The 11958-nt window shown below is 35.9% G+C and overlaps 1 protein-coding gene across 1 annotated transcript in view; it reads right to left on the minus strand.

Annotated features, from left to right (window-relative positions):
* cacna1ea (calcium channel, voltage-dependent, R type, alpha 1E subunit a) overlaps positions 1-4946 on the minus strand; it is a 127716-nt gene extending 122770 nt beyond the window's left edge. Inside the window, 1 exon segment of the mRNA XM_016575602.1 lies at positions 4471-4946. Coding sequence (XP_016431088.1) covers positions 4471-4946 — 476 coding nt within the window.
* Between the last annotated feature and the right edge of the window lie 7012 nt (positions 4947-11958).

Raw genomic sequence — 11958 nt, forward strand, 5'->3', positions numbered from 1 at the left:
TTTTTTAGGTTTATTTACTTGTGCATGTATCTGTGCAGCTACTGTATGTTTCATGAATGTATGAGTCCTATGAATATAATCTAAATATAAGCCTGTCTGTCATCTGGCCTCTGTTCTACACTGAAGAGCAGCTCCTGCCCAACCTGTTTCTCTCATTATCTTACAATGTGTCTCCCTTCCAGTGACGTTCTGAGCACAGGGTCCAAAATTAACACCCATTTAGCACCAAATGGGAGTAAAAACATGGCTTTGGAATATATATATATATATATATATTATATATATTGATTGTATATGTTGTGATATATGTTGTGATTGTAAAACAGATAATCTGACTCTCAATAGTATAACACAAACCATCTAGTAAAGAAAATATCCTTTTCTAGGATGCCTGCATTTTTTTTTTCTCCAGGCATGTGAATATTCCCCATTAACCACCAAAACAAATATATGAACAACAAAATAACAATGCATCTTCATTTAAAAAAATGTATAAAATAAAATAACTCCCAAAACTGAAGATCAAATCTGTGACACCAGACCTACCTATTATCTATAGACAATAAATATAATAATAATAATTATTATTATTATTATTATTACTCTTTATATTTATAAACCATACAGTGTCATTAAATGGTGACATTATTATGCTGCTTCAATTACTCCAGTGATCAAGCATATATGTTGCATTCTGATATGCTTGCATGAAAAGGCCTGGGTAAAGTGTGTTCAAAGCCGCCCGGGTTTCACAGAAAGAGGGTCAAAGTTCAAGTTTGCGTGAGAGGTTTAATTAGATCTTGAAAGGAGGCAATGGGGACGGGTGGCTTGAGGATCCGCTCCAGCCACTTTTCGAGATTTTTGATTTTGGCGCAATCAGCGACGAGGTTGCCATGACGATGCCTTTGACCTGTGCCTCTTTAAATACAGTGAAGTCGGATGGGAGATGAAAACACTGTGTCACTCTTGACTGCACCGGCGCTATTGTCTACCGTCATGTGCTGGGTTATCCTGACAGTGCTTAATCACGCAACCCAGGCGAGCATCAACAAACCATTAGGCATCTGTAGAGACATTGGCGATAATAGCCCAGCGCAAGACATATTGCGAAGCACCATTGTCTCTCTATGTGTGAGAAATGACAAATGATATTGTGCACTTGTGACAGCAATTTTTTTCCCAGGCTTTGTCTTTTTCCTGTCTGTTACTTAACAACAGAACAGAGACTCCCACGCAGTCACACAGCACATTCACACACACACAACAGAGTCATGCAACATGGTTTTAGTACACTTAAATGTCTCTCTGAACAATTTGGACCAAATATAAGACAGAAAGCGGGCTAAGATCACAGATTAGATGTTATATGCTTCCCATTTGTCCATTAACTGCTTTGCATTAGTGTGTGAAAATGAAAATGAAAATGAAAGACCATAAATCTGGCTTGTGCGAAATATTTTCACCACACTCACAGATGGAAGACTGCCCCTTTTCTAAACCACTGGAAAATGTGCTTTTTAACATCTTAATATTAAGGGCTGAGACTGCTGAAAAGAACAAAATTAGCATGTGTCCTTCCAGTGTCTGGAGAAAAAAAAACAGAACATTTAACTGTATAAAGCACAGATATGAAATAGTTGTTTGCTGACAGGAAAAGCGCAGGCTCTTTTACGTATGTGCTGAAGGAGGACAAGGGCTTATGTTTTACGAGAGCTGTGACTCATATGTAACCTTTCTGTGGTCACGTTGAAATACTATCATGACAGGCAATGGGTGAACACGCAGAACACAACACAGACATAAAAACATGAAGCTTATCCATATCATGCATAAGGTTTGCCATACAATTTTTTTTGACAATTTTTGACATTACTACCATAATTTAGAGTCATTCTTGCAATGCCCACTTTAAATGTATACTACCAGTCAAAGTATGGAATGGACAATGGAAGGAATTATTCTGTGACCATGTCATATACAACTATGTTATATTTAAAGCAGCACTATGTAACTTTTGGCGCTCTAGCGGTTAATAAACAGAACTGCACACATCCCGCGGAAGAACATTCCAACCGGAGCTACTTCTCTAAATTTATGTCTATGGCGATTCAGGCAGGTATGTGTTACTCCGCAGCGGTCACAACCCGACCAGGCTACAATAGTCCAAATATAAGTACTTATTATAAGTGTACCGTAGTGATTCGGAATAAGACAAAAACGCGGTTTGGAAGATGAATTCATGATGTACTCGCTCATTATATACATTTTGCAAATTTTGAACACAGAAAAAGTTACACAGTGCTGCTTTAAACTTCTACAAAGACACCACTTTTGACCTCAATCCAGCACCTAGTCTGGAATTCTCTCAGCGAACGACACTACCAACAACACTTGTAATGGAAGGTAACATAAATGCATGTAAATTAATGTATATGAATGATTATAAACGCATAAATACCTTAACAGGCTTATGCTTAAATTCTTGAAATGTATTAATTATCCAGCAGGGCTAGATGGATGAGAAATGCTGATTCAGATAAAGTCACTGCATTGGTAGAAAAAAAAGTATAGTAAAATTTTATCCATATTGTGTAGAAGAAAAACATAAAATTAACTAAAATCAGTAATCCAACATCATTCACATAATTATGTGTTGACAGTCTTGACAAAAAATGACAGAATGTACAGTGCTGCAGCTGTTCTGTCAGGCTAACAGATAGATCAAATTAGGCTAGGTGCATGTGTACCTCGCCTAAATAAGGACATATCATATACAAATTACACGTAAGTAAACCCATGTGTATTCTATCTCGCAAGAACAGTACATTAGCACTTCATTCATTTACACAAATCAAACGCTGGAATGCCTTATTGTACTACATTGATATTTCATCGTAACTCCACCATCTTATCTAATAAAATGCCTATTATTCCCAGACATTCCCATCTCTGTTTAAGCATTAGTCCCACAGTACATCAGCACTAGGGTGCATTTAAGCAAAAAAAGTAGCTGATACAGTATGTGCTGCTCAGCTCAGCGGGATCTAGAATATCTGGAGCCTGTGAGAGTGTGTGAGAGTGTCTCAGGGGTGTTAGGGTCATTATAGGCCCTCATACCGTGTTTAAAACCAAATGAGAGGTAATCATTTCAGTAGTGCCTAGCACTGTGGGACACAGCTCTCTTTTTCTCTTTCCACACTCCCTTTAGCCATTCACACTCATGCAAGTGCTGCAGCGGTGATGTACTTTGGGCTGCCTCTGTTGTTTTCTGCACTCTAAATATAATATTTTGTAATTTTACATAATATAATTTCAGAAGGCTTGCTGAATAGATCAAAGTAAAACTCTGTGATCAGTGACTAGCAATTAATTAAAATATTCTCAACATAAAAGTGTGCTGACAATTGATATTCAAACATATTTTTGATGAAAGTGGTCGAGTTAACCATTTTATGAAATTTTTACTTCACTTTTTTTTTTTTTTACAGGAATTTTGAGTTCTAACATCCACACTATGTTCTAACTTTACATTCAATATTTTGGTAATGCACCTAAAAGTTGGTTTGCCAAACGCCAATAAACGCCTTATAAAGTGATTAATTATTAAAAATGTACATTAATGAACATCTCAACAATTTAAAAAAGGCTCATAATGAAAAGAAATTCGAATATTTTTTTTCTGAGTGTGCTTCTTAAAGGGTTAAACAGCAAGAATCACACCACAAATACAAAGGTGTTTTAAGAATATCTCCTATGCATGGATTATTATGGGATGAATAGTAGCCATTGCAGCTGTTACTTCTTTACAGAAAGAGTCTTTTCTCTTCTCCTGCTCCTATAGTCCTTTCACTCAAATGACTGTACTGAAAATCTTGCTTGATGCAACACACCTATAATTTCCCAGTGTTATGACATGTACTATATAAGGCAGCGATAACAAGTAAGCTCATAGTGTATAAAATATTTCTTTTCTGCCCACTTTTCTCCTGGTTTAACAACTGTCGATACCACACAGGTTAGGATGATTCCAAGGACCCGATGAGGAAGAGGGGGCCCGAACGCAATTTCTACTGAGAGGGACCCCATTCTTCTTGCTGGTGAATCAGACATTGCTACTTCTCTCATGAACACATTTTTAAGCGAAGAATGTCCAACATTTCAGTCTGTCCATTTTACAAAACTATCGTCTGACTTCAGAAGACTACTTTTATGATTATTTTATGGTGCCTTTTGAAGCTTGAAAGCTTCAGACCCCTTCACGGTAATGGCAGTGAACCAGAACATTATTAAAAAGTATTATTCAAACTGGCTTGAACGGCATGAGGGGGAGTAAATGATGGAATTTTAATTTCTGGGTGAAGTATTCCTTTAAGTAGTCTGACCAATAAAAGCCTGGCAAAAAAGAAATTTCTACAAAGTGTGCAAAGAGCTTATTAAATTGCATGCTGTGTGTGTGCATATGCCACTTACTCCCATTCCTTGCGCCGGGCCTGTGGGGTGCTCTGGATCTTGTGTGCCTGGTGTGCTTTAATGATGTCCCGTTGTTCAATGAGTCCCCCCCTGCGCCGTTTAATGATATTCGGGCTGACGGGCATGTCGGGGTCCAGACACAACGAGGCCGCCCCCTCGCATGACCCTCCAAGATCCAGGGAGGATGGTGCCAGACCCATGGGACAGGCGTGGGGGACATAGAGCGTGTCGAAACTGGATGCATGGGACAGGAAGCTGTCAGCCAGGCTCTGGGGCTCCAGGAGTGAACAGGAGTGGGAGCCGTCCTCCAGGGTTCTCCGGTGCTTGAGCCAGCTCTCTGGGTCCTGCGGCTGGAGGAGGAAACTTTGCTGTGGCGGGCTCCCTCCACACATGCCCTGATTGAAAGACGGGACTGCCAGGGCATTGCGGTCAGAGAGGGTCTGAGCGCTGACCGAACAAGTGCCCAATTCCAACATCTTGAGGCCAGACTCTCAGCATCGTTCTGTTTGAAGAGGAAATAGGGAGAGGAGACAATTATATCTAATAATTACAAAAATAAATTTTAAGGTAAAACAGTGCTGTAAATTGTAAACCAGGTGGCCGGGACCCATCAGGGGGCCTTAACATTTCCTAAAGCAGGGTTATTATAGTTTACTAAAAGTAAAACCTTAAAAAAGTGTGTTACTTGAATAAAATAGTTGCCAAGGCAACATTTCTCATTTTCTTTTAGTTTAACCTGATGTACCTAAACTAAAATTTAAATTTAAATTAAGAAAAAAGAAAAAAGTAAGTAATACAAAAATTTTAAACCCTAAAAAAAAAAAAACTTTTTAATGAAATATAAAATGTAAAACAAAATAATAAAAACTGTAACAGTATCTCAACGACACTAAAATAACACCATTTCAAAGGGCCACAAGATGGCTAAAAATTATTTTAAATAAGACAAAGCCAGCTTTAAAATAAGTAAAAACAGCTCAAATTCAAGATGTAAACTGACATCAAATTTCTCATTTTAATTTCTTAATTTTTAAATTGTCCTGTTCTAGAAACTGGAAAAATGTCATGGAAATTAATAAAATCTTCATGAAATTTATAAAAGGTCATGAAAATATCTATAAATATATATTTTTTTCACAAGCTGTAAAATGGTATATTTTAAAGAAATTACTACTTGTGAGAAAAAAATATTTTAAAAAAAAAACAAAAAATAAACAACCATGAACGACCGGAAAAGTCATGTAAATTCATTAGTGTGAACCCTGAATAACATTCAGTTCTTGAAACAGCAAGTTGTGAAATTTCAGAATGTAATTATTAAAAAAAAATAATAATAATAATTATTATTTAATTTAATTATATTCATATTTTGCCCCTTCTAGTTTCTGTAAATTAAAAAAAAAATGTCAATGAATAACAGCAGATGTGTGATTTATCAGTCTATAGACCATTTTTGGTTCATGACAGCAGTTAAGAACCAATGATCTACTGTTCAAGCAACAAATTATGTCATCAACACGCAACAAAGATTTTAAAAAAACATTTACTATTGACTATAATGTTAATAACAAACAAAGAGCTTATATAATGCCAGGAGCATCAAGGAAAAGAGTTTTAGCATCCTTAGCTTATTAACTGTCAAATGTGACACTAATTTAATGACATATTCTCTCAAGTATCATTCATGAGGAGCCCTCATTGTTGTAGAAAGAATGCTGTCGTTACAAGGCTTGTTTAATGTGTTGCCTCTAAAACAATTTTGGAACAGTGACAGCCTTAAAAAAAATCATGTAGTAGAGTCACATCAACCTAATGAGGGAATCAGTTATGCCACGAATAAACTAATTAAATCCTAATAAAATCCCAGCTAACTCACAAATCATGCAAAAGAATGGTATTAAAAAATTCATTCAAGAATGTCTATGTACTCTCCATATTAGCTTCTCATATTAATCTGACAAAACATATCTAGACAATTAAAAATGCAACAGTGCTAGAATTTTCAGAGAAGTCCTCCTAGAGTACAAGCCAAGAACCCCAAATATGACAGATTGCTTTGTGAGGGACTTCCTAAAATATTAATTCAGCAATATATTTTATTGTCTAAAGACCCATTTTACTGTGTGAGAAATATATTAAGCATACTATTACAAAATAATATGTAATAAAATAACAACAACATGATTAAATATCTTTAAGAAAGATATTAAAATATTATGTATTAATTTGATTTAAACGTATAGAACTTTTTCGCTTGTAAACAGTGCTTGATCGGTGCATATTTCTCTCCTGATTCAGACAAGATGACGTTTTCGCTGGAGAAAGCAATATTATACAGGAGGATTTAACGGAGGAAGCAATAGTCTGATGTTCAAAATGCCTTGATGGATTTGTTTCTTACAAACACACAGCTTTTCGCTTCACAAGACATTAATTCATGAACTGGAGTCTTATGGTTTATTCATGGATTATTGTGAAGTTTTAATCAGCTATTTGGACTCTCATTCTGACGGCACCCATTCACTGCAGAGGATCCATTGGTGAGCAAATGATGTAATGCTAAATTTATCCAAATCTGTTCCGATGAAGAAATAAACACATCTATATCTTGGATGGCCTGATGGTGAGTAAATTTTAAGCACATTTTCATTTTTGGGTGACCTGCTCTTTTAACGTTGACAGCTAAGAAAAAGACATTTTGTAAAATCTTTAGGGGTTTTTTTTCCAATTAAATTTTTGACCGCTTAGCACACCCCGGACCACAGTTTGAATACCTCTGATCATCTAGGCAGACATATCTAGTCCAGAGAAAGTCTGCTCTCAGCATGATTCACACGGCACACTGGTGGATTCTCTGGTAACTAATCTCATTTGTCACTAACTGGATCACAAAAAAACAGGTCATTACCATATGATACTATGTGAAGACAACCACATGATCAGAGAGTACTAGTTAGCTCACCATAGTGAATCTGACTCCACAGATTTGATCCATATGTGCTTTGATCTCTAGTAGCATCTGTTTGAGGAATCAAACATTGGTGCAAAGCATTATCTATATTTTGATTAAGATGGCCTAGTTTTCCTTGCAGACTCTCTATAGATTCTACTGTTGGAATAGTATAGGCTATTTATAGTCTAAAATAAAAGACATTTTCAGTTTCCTTTTCAGTGCACCTTGTTTGGGGTCCAGATCTAATTATTCGCCTCCTTCAACACATCGACACCATGAAGCCAGAGCTGACAGGGCATAAATTATTAAGACTGGCCAAATAAAACAAAGTGACTGAAAAATACAAACTGATCCTGTGCTCCGAGCTCTGTGATTCATCATGCAAATCTACGCAAAAGCGGTGTGGCATCTTATTAAACCCCAGCTGAAAATGGGGCAGCTGTTGACAGTTGCAGCAGGATGCAGGGGTGTTCGTGTTTAGACTATATTTACCACAGTGGCCCACATCCAACATCATCTCAAACACTAATAAGGGTGAAATATAGTATGATGCTAGCCTTCGGTGAACGGGAAAAAGACCAAATCCTGTTTAAATGTGGATATTATTATCTCAGTGATGTGGCTGTATATGTACATTTTAATTCTCAGAGGTTGCGCCTTCATTCACTTAAAAGACTTTTCAAATACATTTCATTGAAGTATCAACTTTGTCTGATATATATCGTTTGAATTCATATTGAGATCTCTGATTTTGATTGCAGACTTGGGTATCCTAGCAAATCTGAGCACAGTTTGAGACATTGCGATCTACTCTCTCTTTCTTCCTCAAAAGAAAAATCTAAAATGCAGAAGACTTCCAGAGAGGCTCCATTACCTCTCCATTTAATCTCACTGCTGTCCAGAAGAAACAACTGAGCTATTAAAGAGATCTTATTCACAATTTGACAGATCAACAAAATGTTAAAAAAAAAATGTATAAACATATAGGCCTTCAGTAGGCTATCGGTATCCTTCCGTACTGTGAGAAGATATTTTTGTCACACCTCCATTCTGATGCAACTGGTCCAAGTCCATCCACTTTATTTCTGCCCAGTTGTGAGTCTCGCTGTAGCCTAACCCATGGTGAGCTAATGACAGGCCACGCATTGACTCGGAAATACAGGGATTAATTGCAGCTGCATAATAATGAATAAGAGCTTCCAACAGTGAGGGAGAAACATATACCTGCCCGTGCCAAGTTTCAGCAAAGGCCATTAATTATAGACTCTGATAAATGAAAAAGGAAGACGGATGAAAAAAAATGCATTTGCACAAAAACAAAAACCAGGAAAGGTTCTCTGTGGCACTGTCAGTTAATTATGGTCGTAATGGGTCCATTTCCTACATTGATCAGAGAAACCATCCTAAATGATCACGGCAAATGAGCCCGGAGCACGTCTGAACTAAACACATCTGAACAATGCCACGGTGATATTGTTGGTATCAACTGATGACTCAGTACATATAAAAAAATTAATTGTGACATCAGTTGAGGTTTTCAGACATCATTTATAAAAAGTACTATAGCACTACTATTGTATCAGATTGTATCTCTTTTGAAGAGACAGGGGCAAGTCGTCACACTTTTTATTCCAATGACTACTAGACATATAACTTTATATACTGGCTACAAAAATAAAGTTCATTTACACAAGTTGACCTTTTGGGGACAACATGCCCCAATAGTGTGTTGTATTGTCAAATTACTGTATATGGGGTAAATTGCCACAACCTATTGTAGACTATTTACTGCCTTTTTTAATTAAAACATAGTAATGTTTAATTGATAGTTTAATTTAATATAGGTTAATTTATAGTAATGTTTAATTTAGTAATGTTAAATCTCAAGAAATACAAGCACAGCAGCAGAGCATCTCCAGTATTAATCATATATGGCAGTGAATGACGCAGATCCATTATTCCACTCAAATAGCTAACAAGCTGCACCTGGACCAGGAGGAACGCAGCCGGTTAGGGGCTTATTCTTTTTATCAGTACTGTTTATCTTTCCTTCCTACTGTCTGTGTTTACCCAGCATCTTTAAAAGTACTCCATTTAAATGAGTCATAGTCCATTAGGAAATCTAACATGTTTTTTCTTTTTTAACATTTTTGTCATATATAGGCCACATCTCTGAAAAACAGTCAATTATATCAGCAAAAGAGAAATGCAGGGGATCATCAGGTGAATCAATCACAGGAAAGAAGTGAGAGTGAAAAAAGAGACAATAATAAGAAATGTCCTGTTTTTGAATTGGCACAGGTGGGTTGGGAACAAGATATAATCAAAACTGACTCAAGTTCTTTCAAGTCAAACGGACAAAAGCGAACCTTTTAGAGCCTTGAACGCTTAGAACAGTGGACTGGATGTGTTAGTGATGCAGAGAGAACGGAAACATACCCTCACGCTTTTCAGAGGAATTTGAACTCTAATCCCTCAGTGCTGGATAATTCAAGGTGAGGGCGAAAGAGCATGTAACCTTTGCAAACACCTGGTACCCCGACTGAATCCCAGCAAAATCCCTTTTTGTCCTCCCCCTCTTTTCCTGCCCTCCTTCATCACCTCTGACACTTAGCAAGCCTGTCTGGGTGTATCATCAGCGCTCGAGTCAACAGAGACAGCCTGAAATACAGCAGATGAAATTGATTTCCCTTTATTGCTTTACCACGGGAGGTGACGAGAACATCAGCAGTGGACCATTTCTATCTCATTAATGAGAACTTCTGAACCTCCACAGCTTTTAGAAATCACTTCCATCTGATGCAAAAGAACACAAATATGGCTAAAACCAGAAAGGACTTTTTTACAGCTAAAATGTTACACAAAGACCACAATTACACATTTGGTATATTTAAATAACCTATGCTAACTAAGAGATTAAAAAAAAACATTAATTCCATATCACTAAACTATAATGATATAATTTTAAAAATCACTCTAAATTTAAAAGAATACCATATTTCCCACTACAACTATAACAAAAATGGCAGAGAGGAACAATATCATTGGAAGCACTTTCAGAATGATTTTTTTCAAGCTGATGAAAGGACAGAGACAATCAGAAGTGAGCATTTAGCAGCCTACTACAAAACTGCAGCACGTGCTGCAGAACATTATCGTTGGTGTGGATGCTAATATAGTTATCGTTATAGGCAAGGCAAGGCAAGGTAAGTTTATTTATATAGCACATTTCATACACAATGGTAATTCAAAGTGCTTTACATAAAAGAAATGAAAAAATGTAAAAAAAAAAAATATCACAACAATAAAACAAGGAATTTAAAACTTTGAAAATGATTTAAAAATTATAGTTACATTTACATTTAAAGTTATCGTCTTGGTGTGAAGGGACCTTAACTCTTACAAAAAATTACCTTCATATATAACATGGTACTGGATGATTACCATGGAATTTACCAGGGTTATGCACCATTAAGAATTCAGTTGAAAATTCCTTTTACATTTCAAATCAGTTCCTGAATTTTAACTGAATTTAAATTGAGGCAGCAAACAAAATTGCAATTCGCAATTTGAAACTGATTGTAAGGATGTAGATTCTAAAGTTAAGGAATTCATAACTGTAATTTTCAATAAGTAATCCAAAGTTTGTCAAGAGAAACTTGGTTGGCATGAAAAAAAAGTTAATATAACAAATATAACAAAGACTATTGGAGTACATTTTAGTTTTTCTACTTTCATGTTTAATTTAATGTGTTACTTGCCATTTTTTGTAACTGTTTGTAAAATTTATGAGCAATTTCTGAGTGAAAATTGTTTCTACGCCAATTTTTTTCAGTATATTAAAGTTGAAAAAAAGCCTTGAAGCCGTAAAAAACTTGCAGGTGTGTATATACATACATATATATATATATATAGATCTCCACATATGACATGCAAACAAAATAAAATAAATATTGTGGCCACAAATTAAGACTTAGTTCCCATGAGTTATTAATTTGTGAGCATGTTTTATTCATTTATTCCCTCGTTTTAGTTAAATCATGGCCATGTTGTACTAATTTCTTCCCTAATTTTGTATTCATTAACCATAATGGACATATAACAATAGCTCTTTAACAAGCTAGCTTGTTAAATAGCTCTTTTTGTAAATGCATTTTAACAAGCTCTTTTCCAACTTCAGTGTCTTGATCCACAATTAAGGAGTTTTTCTCACGCAACCACTGAGTGAAGAAAAAAATGGTCAATGTTAATGGTCTCAAGCACATTTTTGTCAGCTAAATAATGACTCTGTCAAAATCCAATGTGTCAGCTGAGGTATAGCATGGTGATGTTGTTTTCTTCTGAACTGTGTTCAATGGCGTCATTTCACCATGCTACAAGTGGGCAATTCATTTTACCATAAAAAAGACCATTTATATCAGCTACATTGTTCTCACAGAATGTTTTATAGACATCATTGCATAATACTATAGGTTATATGATTAATTGTTATTTTTACAACATTACATTAGCACAAGCATGAGGTGGTAAGAGGG

The sequence above is a fragment of the Sinocyclocheilus rhinocerous genome, unplaced genomic scaffold (genome assembly GCF_001515625.1).
Source record: "Sinocyclocheilus rhinocerous isolate Xijiao unplaced genomic scaffold, SAMN03320098_v1.1 scaffold1314, whole genome shotgun sequence".
Classification (NCBI taxonomy): domain Eukaryota; kingdom Metazoa; phylum Chordata; class Actinopteri; order Cypriniformes; family Cyprinidae; genus Sinocyclocheilus; species Sinocyclocheilus rhinocerous.